At 38.7% G+C, this 16,811-nt stretch overlaps 1 protein-coding gene across 6 annotated transcripts in view; it reads right to left on the bottom strand.

The window, feature by feature from the left end:
* The window catches only part of MTR (5-methyltetrahydrofolate-homocysteine methyltransferase), a 105,826-nt gene that overhangs the window by 67,509 nt on the left and 21,506 nt on the right, over nt 1–16,811 (bottom strand). For all 6 annotated transcript variants that reach the window (XM_019032072.4, XM_019032075.4, XM_019032073.4 and 3 more), the window contains exons 8-13: nt 16,642–16,736; nt 8,969–9,069; nt 7,788–7,849; nt 6,287–6,354; nt 3,923–4,002; nt 1,108–1,220 (exon numbers count right to left, since the gene is read on the bottom strand). In XM_019032072.4, coding sequence (XP_018887617.2) covers nt 1,108–1,220; nt 3,923–4,002; nt 6,287–6,354; nt 7,788–7,849; nt 8,969–9,069; nt 16,642–16,736 — 519 coding nt within the window. The remainder of the gene's footprint in view (nt 1–1,107; nt 1,221–3,922; nt 4,003–6,286; nt 6,355–7,787; nt 7,850–8,968; nt 9,070–16,641; nt 16,737–16,811) is intronic.

Genomic DNA, 16,811 nt, shown 5'->3' with positions numbered 1-16,811 from the left:
TCAGAAGGAAGCAAACAAAAACAAAGGCACAGAGTCAGAAGCGAGCCTCCTGGAATGTTCAGATGACAGATCAGGATGGGAGGGCAGTTTAATACCTAAGTGAAGAGGACGGAATGACAGACTAAGGAATTTCAGTTTTATCCCGTACACAAAAAAAAGTCACCCTGTAGAACTTCCAAACTGGGAAGGCCCATGATGGATGCATACAGGAGCACTGGACAGCAGCAAGAATGAGGGGAAGAGGACCAACAGAGGAAGTGGTGAAACTGGGCAACCAGGCCCTGCTAATGTGCCAGCTGAGGGACTGGGAAGGAAGACACGCCTCCAGGGATGCCATCAGGTAATAATGAACAGGTCCATGAAGGGGGATAAATGGTCCTTTCCTTGTTATGAAAACTAAATCAGCTCTGGTACTGGTTTCTGGAAGATCTCCTAAAGGTTGCAAAAAAGTGAGGAAAGTTGGATGATAAAGTTAATTATCATTAAGGCCCAGGCGAAATTCCTCCATTTTTAAATTCGTATTTTCATAGGAAAATCTATCCAGGAGTCTTAGGTATGCTCTGTATGGATTAAATTTTGCTCATCCACAGAGTGACCGAGCTTAAAAACACCATGGCTAAAACTATCACATAAACCTTCCAAGGCAAGGGCCTATTTCTTTTGTTTGTTTATTTTAGTCTACAGCTAACAAGATCCATAATACCCTCAACAGTCAGCGTTTGATGCGGTCATAAGGAACTGACAGGAATTTTCTTGTCTTTCCCTTTCCCTAGAAGGATTTGTGAGAAGACAAAATAAAAAGCCTTCTCAAATTTTTTAACTTATTTCATGATTAATAGAAATAGCTAGAACCTGGATCCCTCCCATCTCACCCTACTTCATACACCAAATGCAGTACTTTTTAACAAATATTGACAATAGCAGCTTCAATTTTTCAAAGCCTCGTCCTCCCACCAGCCCAGTCTGCTGCAAACACACATTACCATCTTCTCACACTTTCTAGCAGCTCTGCTAATAACACTATCAAAGGCAGAGAGCTGTTTCATTTACATGCTGTCTAGCGAAAGACATGGGCAGATGCCTCAGGGGTCTTATTAAAATGCTCACTTCATAGTTTCCTGCCATGATGAGTTTAGCAAACTTCCTTGATCCTGCAACATTACAGCGCTCTCCAATGTTAACAAAGTTGGTGTACGGTCCAATCCTGAAGGGCTCTAGACCTTAAAAGGAGAAGCATTTTGAAAAATTTCTGCAAATGCATATGGATGACATGCGACAGACAGACACAAATGTATTCAATAAGAAAGAGAAGTTCCTGCACCATAGCCCATCTGAGCAGATAGGAGATCCAATGTGGAAACAGGGTCATAGTCGTCTCTAGGGAGATTCAAATGCAGTAAAGGCTATTTGTTACAACTACATTTACAACCATAACTCTCAAAAGAAGAAATATTTCAGAGTTTTATGTTGCAAATAACCTAAAGGACCAAATCGTACCATCTCTGAGAAAAAAGGAAAAATAATCATCAACCCCTATTTAACCAAGAGGCTGAGGCAAAAACCATGGACAAAGTTAGAATTGAAAGAGGGGTGCTCCACAGCTGTCTGCTCAGATATTAGCTTAAAGCTATATGGAGTAAGCTTTTTTAATCCCACCAATGGTGTGTTTACAACATTACTTCATTTCTTTGATCCAGAGGCCTAGAACCCATAATCAACAAGGCTGAATCAGGGATCCAGGTTGAGACCTGAGAGACAGGAGTCACTGTGGCAGGTCTATCACTAATGAGCTGACTCTAGGTAAGCCAGGTGGACTTCTGGTACCTGTTTCCTTATCCACCAACATAATAACATCTCCCCTGCCACTGGCCAATTTAGGGGCAAATATCAGATAATACATGTGGATATATCACACTGAAGTAAAAACATACAGTGTAAAGTATCACCACAGAAAAGGCTCTGAACTGTTTTTGTTCTATTCATTACATTTAAAGTATTAGGAGAGGCAGTCTCATTAGATGGTTATAGGCAGGTTCTGGGGACAGACGGCCTTGGGTTCAAATCACTTACCTGAATGAACAACCTTGGGGCAACTTCCCATATGCCTCTGAGTTTACAAAGACAGTAAAGTGTCTGCTTTATACTGTTATTGTAAAAATGAAACTGAATAACATTGACAGGCACAGAATTAGCACCCATAATCACTGCTTTCATTGTTAATAAAAGAAAATGGCTTTTGAGACCTTTGCCAAAGCATGAGCTGAGGAAGAAACAGATATGAGGCAGAGAAAAATAATGACTATAAACTGGGTCATTACAAAAGCATTCCAGGCCCCTTGGTGCACTGATAGAGATTATCGCTTTCCATGCACGGTATTGGCTTATGATTTCTCTTCCATCTGGCAATGATCCTCATGGCCCCAGCCTTCCATGCTAGTCGCAGGGTATGCCCGATCCTAGTCTGACCCTGAGGTTCCCAGGACAGGCAAGCAGGGAGCCAACATTTCAATGCTGACATTTCTGTGTGACTCCTCCGCCAAAAGCATCTCACACAAAGTACTTATGATCTATTATGAATGTGAAGTACTTGATACAAAGATCACACTTCTCTCAAGTTTGTGATTTATAAAAGAACAATTTTAAACAGCACATTTGATGTCACTCTTTTAAAATCTGATGGAAGGTGACTGTTTAAAGCAATTTAGCAATAGCATACGACATTCAAATTGAAGAAAAAATTATTTTATTCTTACATATAAATTATTTTTTTAAATCTTATGTAAATGGCTCTCTTGTTTCAATTTTGGCAAAGGCTGAATGTTTTCCACTCTTAGTGCTTGGCTGAAGTAATGCACTAAGTTTCAGGGATGAAATAAATAAATTTTCCTGCCACACCTCTCTCTGATAAAAGCCACTATTTCCAGAGAGGGAGTATCATAAACCATGAATCCCACTTTTCCTAATCTCATCCTCTACCTTCTGGAGTATTAAAAAAAAAAAAAAAAAAAGGGCTAGCCTGAACATAGTTGGTATGTGTTAACCCAACTTCACACTCAATGATTGGGATTAATTCTGTGCTATGTTCTGAGTGAGAAAAGTAGACACTACTTTTGCTGTCATTCGTAATTTATTTTACTTTTCATAAGATAATATATGAAACAAAAATATTTCAATTCAGAGAGATGTTAAATTCTAAGCTATTAGGGAACATAATTCCTCATATGTGTTATTTGCAGGTTCTCTAAAAATCATACTTTTTCTGCTTAAAGTTACCATTTAATACATCATGAACATACTGAAGCAAAAAATATGAAATTTAAAGTTATTTTTCTAACAATTGGCCTGATGACCTAGTTTACTAACGGTCCTTGTTTCAACACAAAATTCATGCTGAAAAAGGGAGGCTACCCACCTCAAAGGATTGTTGAGAACCAAAGAGAAAATACATACCACAAGTCTTTGTAAAGTCCTAAACATGTGGCAAATGTAAGATTACAACAAGAATATTTTAGAAACAATTTTCTAGGAAGATGCTGCTGCCATTACCAAACATTACACCTTGGCAGTTTGGAATTTTCAGTAACTAGTATCAACCTGAAAATTAAAATTGTTAGGCTGTGGCCAAGAGTATGTTTTCAAAACAGTGGACAATAAAGATAGGACCATCGAGCTCCCACCAAGGACTCTACCTGGGCAAATCACCTGGGCCTTCCTTCACTTTTACCCTAAAGTTGACGTCATCTTGCTCCAGCCCTGGAAAAACAAAGGGTTCTTCACTAGAATTCATTTAAGCGCCAAGAATATATGGATTCTTCTTCGACCTAATAAGCAAGCTGCCTAGCACAAACATCACTACCACTTAGAATACTCACACTCCACAAATGGTTTCTGCAATCAGGAATACCAGGTCTTTATGACTCACCAGACAGTAACATATGTCCTTCAAAAGCAGTGGCAGGTGGAACTCTAGGCTTACAATTTTTCACCGCTTCAGCAATTTCCCTGAGTTGAAAGAGGAAACACTGTATCCATTAATTCAGAATAAAATATACTTAATGAAACTAATTTCAAAACTAATTTTAACTATAAAATTAAGTCTATTTAACATAACTATACATATAATTATATACCTACTTCCAAGTGTGCAGCAACAATCATGCCTTTTAGTTTTCTCAACAATGCAGAAAATTAATCTATAAACTGTACCTTTTATGTGCCTGCCCATCAGCTACGCACTGGCTGTGTTGTTTTTACTTTCTGAGACGTGAACCTGGAGCTATATGACAGTTTGCACAAATGCAAACAGCAAACTTCCTTCCAGCTTCCCCACATCCACAGATGTCTTTTACTCTGTCAAATCTACACACACACAATCCTTGCTTCCTACTCAAAATTTGAATAGAAAAAGGATTTCACCTTTGGCAAGAAGGAGTAGGCACAAGCAGAGGGGCTAGGAGAGGAGAGAATTAGGTCCAGTGGATCTGTTTTTACTACAGCACACACACAGTAGGGAGGGTACATAGACATAAAGCACTAAAACTCCAAAATAATTACTCTTAAAGATTTGTTTTAGTCATTCACACTCCCTTTAACCTTATCAGTTTTAATAAATCATGTCTTTGATCAACCAGAAAAATCTGGCTACTCCACTAAATTTATCAGGACCAGTAAGAATTGCTCTACTCTACTGTCCCCAAATTAGAATGTGAATGTCTAAGTAAAAGAAGCAAACATATATACAGACAGATATAAATATATACACAAACATACACACAGACATTTAAAACAACTCCTCTTTTTAAAGAGGCAACAAAACAAAAAGAAATAGTTGCTGATCCAAAGATAAGCAATATTTAACTACTGACAGCTTTCAGAAATTATTTACAAGATATTTTAAAAATTATCATTTAGGCCAGGCGCGGTGGCTCACGCATGTAATCTCAGCACTTTGGGAGGCCAAGGCGAGCGGACCACGAGGTCAGGAGACCAAGACCATCCTGGCTAACGAGGTGAAACCCCGTCTCTACTAAAAATACAAAAAATTAGCCGGGCATGGTGGCAGGCGCCTGCAGTCCCAGCTACTCAGGAGGCTGAGGCAGGAGAATGGCGTGAACCTGGGAGGTGGAGCTTCCAGTGAGCCGAGATCGCACCACTGCACTCCAGCCTGGGCAACAGAGCAAGAGTCCGTCTCAAAAAATACCTATATATATTATTTACTAAGAGTCTATCACATCAGTCAACAAAAGCAGTGAACTACAAGGTAACTCAGTAGAGTGAACATATGACACACATGAAAACAGACTTGGAACAGTGAGATGACTGGCTGGAAATATGATCATCAGTCACTCCAGGGAAAAAACAAATATAAACAGTCCTAAACAATATTCCATTTCACTGAATTCCAATCTTCCTATAAGCTATAAAACTCTAAGGAATTAAACACATGGTCATGCTTGTTTCGCTCCCTTCCTTCATATGCACACTTGAAAACATGAATTAAGCAACCACTGTGTACCAGGCAATGTGAAGACACTTCTCCTGACCTCAAGATACCTGTTGTCTTATCGTCTTTTCCTTTCATGAGAGAATCTAATGGAGGCCTGTATTTGTCCACAATAAATATGAGCTGTCCTCTTTGAGCATTCAAATATTACTCAGGTATTTAAGGATAGAATATCATAATATCTGGGATTTATTTTACATAATCCAGGGGGAAAAGTTGAGGGATAGATGAAATAAGAATGGAAAAACATTGAAAATTATGGCAACTATGTGACAGGCATATAGAGGTCCATTTTATTATTTCTCTAAAATGTTTCATAATATAAAGGTGTATGAGCTTGTTAGGAAGGGCTGCCATAACAAAGTGCCAAAGATTGGGTGGCTTAAATAACAGAAATGTATTTTCTCACAATCTGGAGGACAGAAGTCTGAGTTGAAGGCGTCAGGCAGGGTTAGTTTCTTTTAAGGCCTCTTTCATGTCTTGTAGATAGCTATTCTTCCTTGTGTCTTGACATGGTCTTGCCTCTGTGTGCGCGTTTGTGTCCTGCTCTTAAAAGGACACCAATCATGTTGGATTAGGTACACCTGTATGACATTATACCTTAGTCGCCTCTTTAAAGGCCTCATCTCCAAATACAGCCCACATTCTGAAACAGTAGGGGTTAGAACTTCAACATACAAATTTTGGAAGGACACAATTCAGCCCATAACAAAAAGTACATATTTAGATTATTACCTGATTATCCACTTGGTTTTAGATATATTGTCTATAGGTGATTATTACCTGATATGATCTGGTGTTGACCCACAGCATCCTCCAACTATATTGACCAAGCCATCCATAGCAAAATCCTGCATTTAGGAAGAGACAAAGTTTCAGCAAGTTCACCTGAATTCTAAACTCATTACCACCAATTCAACATAAAAGCCGTCTATACTTCCTGAATAACTAAGACTATACTAAAAAGAGAGTCAAACATACTTAACTCTAGATACAAAGATATCGTATGCCCTAGACATAGGATAAAAGCAAAGAATAGTTCAGATGCTGTGAAATCCTTTATACCATTTAAAATGCAGTGAGAGGCTGGGTATGGTGGCTCACACCTATAATCTCAGCACTTTGGGAGGCAAAGGCAGGAGGATCACTTGAGGCCAGGAATTTGAGACCAGCCTGGGCAATATAGCAAGACCTCATCTCTACAAAAAATTTAAAAATTAGCTGGGCATGGTGGCATGTGTTTATAGTCCCAGCTACTCAGGAGGCTAGGTGGGAGGATCGCTTGAGCCCAGGAGTTCAAAGCTACAGTAAGCTATGATCGATCACACCACTGAACTTCAGCCTGAGCAACACAGCAAGACCCTGTCTCAAAAAAATAAACACAAAAAATAAAGTTCAGTGGGAGATTTGCCTGTCTAATGATTTTTTTACCCACATGCTGAGCTGAATGAATATGAGTTGGATAACACATTTTCAAATAACACAAAATAGAGTATTGATTTTTAAATTTACATTAATTTAAAAAATGTTTAAGTAACAATTCAGTTCCTCTGTCACACTGGCCACAATTCAAGGGCTCCAAAAACCATATGGTAGTGGCTACATATGGGACAGCATGAGACTAGAGTTTAACCATAGGCTACTGAATAAAGAACACCATAACTAAGAGACAAAGTCAAGGAGCTGAGAAGTCAAGAGTATTGGAAAGATTGTCTACAAAGATAATGAAATCATAAGAAGTAAGTCAGAAATAGCTGAAGAGAGAATGTCAGTGAAACAGAAGCTAAAAATTCAAGGAATAAGGGGAAAGAGACCCAGGGATTAGTAGCTAAGTGCAATAAGAAGCAGCAGTGGATAGTATGGTCTCATGACCTACGATTAAACAATGGCCAGTGTATGACAGACAGCAAGAATGATGGAGGTGACAATGGGCGGCCAGGGGGACATCTACTCCACCCAGCAGTCTGAGGGGTGTGAGGGCAGAAAGCTACAATTTGGGAAGGCTGCAGGGGAAGCAACATCTCAGAGGAGAGCCAAGTCTCAATTAGTTTGGAGTGGACCTCAATGAGAATTTTCCAACAGCCACCAGTGCCAGCTGAGGATAAGGATGCTGACAGTTAGCCCTCCCCTGTGCCTCTAGTACCTTAATTTGGGATAGCTAAACTTTTCTTTGTTACATGTACATTGGGATTTCTTCAGGGAAAATTCTCCTTCTAAATACTCTAAATCTAAAATTCAATCTTTCTGTCTCTCTTAAAAAGCCAGTGAAAGGGGGACCCCTGACCTTTAGGTGCTTGGCCATCATAGAAGGCGTTTCATCATAGTCACCAAAGGTGTTGGGAAGACCTGAGAACGGATAATTCAACCATTATTGCAAATTGCCTTAACAAATATACATTGTATTTTTAAAGACTTTATGTTAATAACTATATAATTTTATATTTATATTAAATGGTGACCACTTGCAAAAACAAACACGTAATATTCACACAGTAAACAAAGAGATACCACACCCCCCAAAAAACTAAAAAAAAAAAAAAAAAATCACAGAGGAAAATGAACTCCATTATTTCTTTTCCATTTGAAAGAAAATATTCACTGTTAGGCAGAACAGAATACCCCCTACCCCACCCCTTCCCATAAGGGAAATTCATTCATTCTTGTTACATAGCCACTTGGGGGTGGGGGTGGAAGGAATACTACATAACCTTTGAACTAATGCGCAACTAACATGCCATTAAAAACAAACAAAAATCAACCAGTCTCCTTTCAAATAAATTTTCCCAAGTAAGACTTCAGCTTATAACAATCCAGTTTCTTGTTTTATTTATTATCTGCTTCCAGTTATCTTACTCCTGGTGGGAAATAAAATTTATTGTGCATTAAAATGACACATTTGGAGAAAAGAGGCTGGAAAATGACTTTTTGCTCTAAGTAGCTAAGCAGTGCTCAAATACATTCACAGGGATATGTGGTTAACCCTGAACAAATTACCAATATTTAATGGGACAGTTTGAGAACTGTCTACAAATATCTTCAAAACATTTCCATACAATGAACTGCAAGTCCAAGCTTTCAGAGAAGAAAAAGGTAACACCACACAAGATTCTTCTTTTGCTCTTCTACTAACAGAGTGGACCAGAGAAAGGGGTCTCTCTTCTCTTCCTTACACCCATCTTTCTGGTCACGTCCACAAGGCTTGTGCTGTCACCAAAGGCAAAGCTCTGGTCAGTTATGTGACTAAGCTCATTTCCGGAAGTTCTGTACTATTCTGAAGCTTCAGGGTGAGCCGAACTTCCCTCAGGTCTACAGGGAAACATTGCACCCAGATACTCTTCATTTATTAAGTGTCAACTATACCAACACCGGCAAAACAAGATCTTTTATTCAAGATCTCTTACCTCATCTATGCCATGTCTTATGTTATTTTTATCTCCCCATGTGTGACCCCCTTGAAACACACACCTGCATTGGGATAACAGAGGACATAGGCTGTTGTACATTTTCCAATTATTTCAATAAAAGGTCTCATTTCAGCTGCACCCAAAGCACAATTTAATCCAATGCTAGAAAAACAGAAAAAAACATATTAAAAGCATCATCTCTCATTCATATTTATGCATATAAGTTATATATAGAGACAATATATCTAAAACCAAGTGGATAATAAATCTCCTCATTCAAAGCACTTTTATTCAACTACCATCAAAGCCATCTCACTGAGGTCCCCTGCAGCACTAAATATTTTTGCCAATGTCTCCATCTTCAGATAATCTTACAGCTGAAAGACGCTGCCTGTGGGTGGACTCCTTAAATCAGTTCACATGGTATTCTATGGTACAGAAATGTCAGCAAACTAACACTGCTTAAAAAAAAAAAAAAAGATCTGACCTGAAAGCAAAATTTAAAAGAAGGGAAAAGGAAATCTTGGAGGCAGAAAGAACACAGAATGGTGGCAAGAAGTCACTCTTAAAGTCCAGGAGACCAGACCAGGACTTATGCTCTACCCCATAGGCAGAGTCCCTGCTACCCTACAAGGTTGTCAGTGGGTGGTGGGCCTGAGGTCTTCCAGAATTTATGAACCAACTATGAAGCTACTAGACTATGTGATCTCTAATGTTATCACATTTTACTTTTTTCCTTTTACTGTGATTCCTAAGTGCAACGTGGCATCCTAGACTGGATCCTTGAATAGAAAACAGATTATCAGTGGAAAATCCTTGAAATCTGAATAAAGTCTGGAGTTTAGTTAATATAGGTTAAATATCCCTAATCTGAAAACTGGAAATCCAAAATACTTCAAAATATGAAACTTTTTGAGAAGTGACATGACCCACAAAAGAAATGTTCACTGGACCATATTAGATTTCAGATTAAGGATGCTAAACTGTAAGTATAATACAAATATTCCAGAATTCGAAAAACTCTGCTATCCAAAAACACTTCTGGTCCCAAGCATTTCAGATGAGGGACACTCAACCTATAGTAATATACTCTTAGTTTTTACAAAAGTACCATAGTCATGCATTATGTTAACATGAAAACTAGAATATATAGAAATTCTCTGCACTATCTTTGCAACTCTTCTGCAAATCTGAAATGATTCCAAAATTAAGTTTATTTAACAAACATCCAATACTCATTCATTAAAAAAATTCAGCAAACTAGGAATAGGGGGAAATTTCCTTGACTTGATAAAGAGTATCTACAAAAAACTTCCAGCTAGTATCATGCTTAATCATGTGAAACTAGATGCTTTCCTGCTAAGATGAGGAACAAGGCAAGGATATCCACTCTCATCTCTTATTCAATATTGTATTTGAAGTCCCTATGCAATAAGAAAAGATAGAAAGTAAAAGATACACATACGGATTGGAAAGGAAGAAATAAAACTGTCTTTGTTCACAAATGACATGATTGTTTATGTAGAAAATCCCAAAGAATCACTAAAAACTCCTTGAACTAACAAGCAATTATACCAAGGTTTCAAAATACAAGGTAACTATACAAAACTCAATTGTTTACTTATATACCAGATATGAGCAATCAAAATTTGAAATTAAAAACACAAGCCAGGCACAGTGGCTCATGCCTGTAATCTCAGCATTTTGGGAGGCCAAGGCAGGTGGATCACCTGAGCCCAGGAGTTTGAGACCAACCTGAGCAACATAGCGAAACCCTACCTCTGCAAAAAATAAAAAAATTAACCAGGCATGGTGGCGCACACCTGTAGTCCCAGCTACTTAGGAGGCTGAGGTAGAAGGATCAATTAAGCCTGGGAGGTTGAGGCTACAGTGAGCCATGATCATACCACAGCACTCCAGCCTAAGTGACGCAGCAAGACGCTGTCTCAAAAAAAAAAAAAAAAAAAAAAAAACCCACAAAACCATTTACACTAGCACCAAAACAAATGAAATATTTGGATCTATATGAAAAAAACTATAAAATTCCAATTTAAGATATCAAAGTGGATCTAAATAAATGAAAACATATTTCAAGTTTATGAAGAGGAAGACAATATTGTTAAGATATCAATTCTCACCCTTGATCTATATTCAACAGAATCCCAATGAAAATCCCAGCAGTTACTCTGTGAATATCAACGAACTGATTCTAAAGTTTATATGGTGAGACAAAAGACCCAGAACAGCCAACACAATAATGAGAGAAAAAACAAAAGTTGAAGGACTGACCTACCCAACTCCAAGACTTACTAAAAAGCTAAAGCAATCAAGACAATGTGGAATTGGTGAAAGAAGAGACAAATAGATTAATGGAACAGAGTCCAGAAATAGAACCACACAAATACATTCAACTAATCTTTGACAGAAACACAGGCAATCCAATGGAGAACGGATATTCTTTCCAATAAATGGTGCTGGAACAACTGGGCATCTGCATTTGAGAAAGTTAATTTAGACACAGACATTACATCTTTCACAAAAACTAACTCAAAATGGAACACAGACCTATATATAAATTGCAAAACGATTAAAATTTTGTAAATAACAGAAAAAATTTAGATGATCATGGGTTTGGCAATGAGTTTTTAGGTAAAACAACAAAGGCAGGGTCCATGAAAAAAAAAAACAAAACTGGTAACTAGAACTTCACTAAGATTTAAAACTGTTCAGCAAAAGAGAGTATTAAGTACATGAGAAGACAAACCACAGGCTGGGAGAAAATATTTGCAAAACACATTATCTGATAAAGGATTTGCTATAGTTTGGATGTGGTTTGTCCATGCCAAAATTCATGTTGAAATTTAAATGCCAATGAAACAGCATTGGAAGGTGGGGCCTTTACAGATGATCAGATCATTAAGATGGATTACTGTCTTTCTCCAGAGACTGGGTTAGTTCCCTGGAGACTGAATTAGTTCTCAAGGGAATAAATTAATTCTTTCAAGAACGGGTTGTTATAAAGCAAGCCAGTCTCTTGCCCCCTCTCTTTCACACATGCTAACGTGCCCTTTCACTTTTCTGCCATGCTACGAAGCAGCACAAGGCCCTTGCCAGATGTGGCTACTCAATCTTGAAGTTCCCAGCCTCCAGAACTGTGAGCTAAATAAATCTCTTTTCTTTATAAATTACCATCTCAGGTATTCTGTTATAGCGATAGAAAGTAGAATATGACAGACTTGCATCCAAAATATACAAAGAATTCTTAAAATTCAACAACAAACGCAATTTTAAAAACTGTCTAAAGAGCTGACCAGACTCCTCACCAAAGAAGATATACAGATAGCAAGTAAGCATATGAAAACATGCTCAAAATCATCATGTTTTTAAGGAATTGCAAATAAAACAAGATACCACTATACACCTATTAGAATGGCTAAAATCTGAAACTGACACCACCAAACAAATGTTGGGAAGGATGCGGAGCAACAGGAACTCTCCTTCACTGCTGGTAGGAATGCAAAACGGAACAGCAGCTTTGGAGGATAGTTTGGCAGTTTCTCACAAGATACACAGTCTTACCATAAGATCCAGCAATCCCCTCCTTGTTATTTACCCAAATGAATTAAAACTTATGTCTACACAAAAACCTGCCATGAATGTTTACGGAAGCTTTTTTTTTTTTTTTTTAAGAAACTGATGCTTATTTTCCATCAGCCTTATTTCCATGTTACTTAACAGCCCGGGTAAAAACAGCTTAAGACCATTCAGTGGTTGCTGCTACTTATTCAGTGGCCTGAGCAGTGGGAGCTGCAGACCAGTCTTCCATGGCAGGCTGAGTGCTCCAGTCTTCAGTTAGAAACTGCTGAATAGGCACAGAGGGCACCTGCATGCCTCAGACCAATCTACAACCTCAGGCCGAGTAGCAGTGAACTCGGGAGCTGGAGCAGTCCATTCACCCTGAAACTCCTCCTTGGTCATAGCCTTTTCAGTAGCAGCCTGCTCTTCTTTTTCAATCTCTTCAGGATCTCTGTACAAGCAGAGATCAGGCATGACCTCCCGCAAGTGTTCACAGGAAATGGTGCCACGCATGTGCAGAACTTCTCAGGCCAGCATCCACCACATCAAACCCACCGAGTGAGCTCCCTTGTTGCATGCAATGGCAATGTCCACATAGCGCAGAGGGGAATCTGTGTTACACAGAGCAATGGTAGGCAGGTTAACATAAAGATGCCTCCATGAGAGGCTGCTGGTCAGCCCTCGAGTCAGTAACCACAAGAAGCCATGGCTCCCGGAAGGCTGCCTGGATCTGGTTAGTGAAGGTTCCAGAAGTGAAGCGGCCAGCAACTGGAGTGGCTCCAGTGGCAGCAGCAAACTTCAGCACGGCCCTCTGGCCAGTATTCCTGGAGGATATGACACTGACATCAGCAGGGTTTTTAATGGCAACAATGGCACAAGCCGCCAGCTGTAGCTTCTCCCAGGTCCTCTTCAGATTTATGATGTAGATCCCATCATTTTTCCTTTTATAGATGTACTGCTTCATTTGGAAGTCAAGTTTGGTGCCACCTAAATGGGTTCCTGCTGTAAGGAACTTAAGGACATCCTCCTCTTTCATTTGCAGGACATCAGGGGCTCTGGACATTGTGAAAGTTTCCCTTTAAGTTACACGGGAATCCAGAACAACGCCAAATGGACCCCTCTGTGAGTAGCATGGAAAGGCCATTGGAGATTTATTCGTAATTGCTACAACTTCGAAGCAACCAAGATGGTCTTCAATACATGAATGGAAAAAATACCCGCAGTACGTCTTCGCAATGGAATATTATTTAGCGTTAAAAACAAATAAGCTATCGAGCATACAAAGACATGAATGAACCTTAAATGAAGATCACTAAGTGAAAGAAGCCAATGTGAAAAGGCTACATACTATGTGGTCTCAACTATATTCCATTCTGGAAACAGCAAAACTATAGAGACAGTGAGAAGATTTGTTGCCAGCAGGCCAGGAAAAAGAATAAATAACTGGAGCACAAGGGATTTCTGGGGCAATGAAACTACTCTGTATGATACCGTAATGGATATATGTTACTCATGATATATTTATCAAAACCCACAGAATATACAAAACCAAGAATGAACCCTAAGGTAAACTACAGACTTCAGTTAATAATGTATTGATATTGGTTCATATTGTAATAGGTGTACCACACCAATGCAAGCTGTTGATAATGAGAGAATTTTTAGACTCCATCTCAAAAGAAAAAAAGAAAACTCTGTCTCCCGTTTTCAAAACCTAGCTCAAATGTCACCTTCTTTACAAGCTGTCTCTAAATTCTACAAGAACTCCATTACTCCTATGTATTGCCAGATTTTTATTCATAGTTCTGTATAGCACTGTGTATTTTATATTTTAATTCACTTATGCATTTCTCCTAGTGTGGACTATTCCACATTGGACTGTATTCCAGGACATATAGTAGTATTTCAATAAATATTTGATGAATTACCAGTAATATAAAGGCTCTATCCCACTGTTCTATAGTTCGTGATAATCACAAGTCAGTAAGCAAAAGTTTCCTACATATATGTAAGAAAATGTATCCTTTTCACATATTATTTGCTGCCTTCTATCTGCCCCTACAGTCTGTAAGATTCCTAACGAAATACAGAGCAAATACATTCTCTCTGTGAATGGACTGTAGTTGAAGTCATAGAAAGGATTATTTTAAAAAATTTTTTAATTAACCACTGAGTGGATCAAAAGTCAGAACTGAATGTTTGCTTAAGAAATAAAAACATAAATTATTTAGACCTCAATAAAACCTCATCTTGGGGCTCCTGGAGGTGAGGCAGTGGCAGGAAGAAAGTCCTCTAAGGGGCCCTTGAGAACTGTCAGCAAACTAAAGACTCCAGTGACACCCAGGACAACACAGAGGTTTTACCTAATCTCTAGGAAAGACTATATCATTATTATTAAGATCTCACATTGGTGTGGTACACCTATTAGAATGTGAACCAATAGCAATACATGATTAGTAACTAAAGTCTATGGTTTACATTAGGGTTCATTCTTGGTTTTGTATATTTTGTGGGTTTTGACAAATACATCATGAGTAACATATATCCATTACAGTGTCATTTACTTAACCACATAACAAATTCAGACTTAGCAAAGGGGCGGGAAAAGAGAAAGACAGCAAAGGGAGGAATGCTCCAAATACTCACAGATAGCCACAAAAATTTAAATAAACTAGATAAAGTTTGTCTTCAGAGACCTCTACATTTCCTACCCTCAGTTTTTTTGTTAAACGTTTATTACATCCCTACTATGTGCCAAGAATTCCACTAAACACTACAGAAATAAAGATGAAGAGACTGATCAGGAAAAACTCATAAGCTGTGAAGGAGGTCATCACAACCCAGTTCGAGACAATGATTTTCTTAGTTGTCAGGCCCAATCAAATGTCTATTAATGCACTTTAAATTAATAGCACCTTTTAAGAAATCACAATATGACATTAAGTCAACTGTAAGATGCACTCTGTAATTATAAACATTTAAGTGTGAAAAAAAAGAACATCACATAATTGATAAAATGTGATCTAACACAGGGGTTAAAAGTATGCTCCTGTCCCCAGATCCTCTATTTACTTCACCTTGGGCGAGTTGCAACCTCTGAGTCTCAGTACCCTTGTTAAAATGGGGACATTAATACCAGTACCTACCCTCAAGGTGTTATTGCCAGAATTAAAGAATTCACATAAAGCACTTAGAACAGAGCCTGGCACACAGCAAACTCTCAACAAATGTCTATTACTCTTACTTTTTATGGCAAAAGCTAAAATAAAAGTAAACGAAGAACACTGACCTGCGCTAGTGAGAGAGGGAATGTTCTCTGGAGGGAAGATTCTTGAGATGAGTCTTAAAGGCTAAGAAGAAGTCAGCAGAGTGAAGAGGTATGGAGGAGGGAAAGCGGGGAAAGGGGGAAGGGGACCAGCATAGCTTCCAGGCAGTAGGAATAGAAGAAAAAAGCCCAGAAATAAAAAAAGTCCAGGCAAAAAACAGCATATATACTCAGATACTCTTCCATGTCACTCAAAGTACACAATTTAAAACATTTGGATATAAAAAATAAAATATAAATAGGGAGATATTTTTAAGCAGATTGTAAAAGCCATGTTAATTTAATTCTTTAGAGACAGATCCTGCTATGTTGGCCAAGCTGAAATGCAGTGGTTATTCATAGGAGCTATCATAGTATACTACAGCCTCCAACACCTGGCCTTAAGAGATCCTCTCCTGCTTCCATCTCCCAAGTAGCTGGGACTACAGGCACACACCACCATGCCAACTGCCATGTTCACTTTACAGATAAAAACCTGAGCTTTAGAATTCCCACCTTATTCCATGACAGATTGCTTCTGGTTGCCTCATAAATAGGGAGTGGCACTGCCCTAAAATTTGCAAAGCACTGCAAACTATAAGCGGCACGCCTACAGACAAACAGGCAACCATTTGTAAGTATGAGAACTCTCCCAGTCCCTCAGATTGACCCGTTTAGGCACGATCTTCTGAAACCTTCAGGGAAAAGTCCGAAAGTACTTAAAAGAAAGTCAATATAGCAGAAGTGGTACAGTGAAAATATGTAGAAGCAATCCCCTCCCAGGTCACATTCCACAGCCATCAAAAAAGGTTCCCCAAAAAAGAAAAGAAGTTACAGAAAGATGGATCACTCACCAGAGTGGTTCTCCATGAGACACGCTGATAACAAATCCCTCTCCTGTCTGTCCGGAAAGAGTCCGCCCACTTTTATCAACGATCGTCCCTGAAATCTGAATTGACAAAGTAAAGTCAACAATACAGACTCAAGTTAAGAATACAGATATAAAGGCAAAATAAAATGAACA

The sequence above is a fragment of the Gorilla gorilla genome, chromosome 1, assembly GCF_029281585.2.
Source record: "Gorilla gorilla gorilla isolate KB3781 chromosome 1, NHGRI_mGorGor1-v2.1_pri, whole genome shotgun sequence".
NCBI classification, from domain to species: domain Eukaryota; kingdom Metazoa; phylum Chordata; class Mammalia; order Primates; family Hominidae; genus Gorilla; species Gorilla gorilla.
Note: the sequence above shows the minus strand (reverse complement) of the source record. Positions and strands in the feature narration are given on the sequence as shown.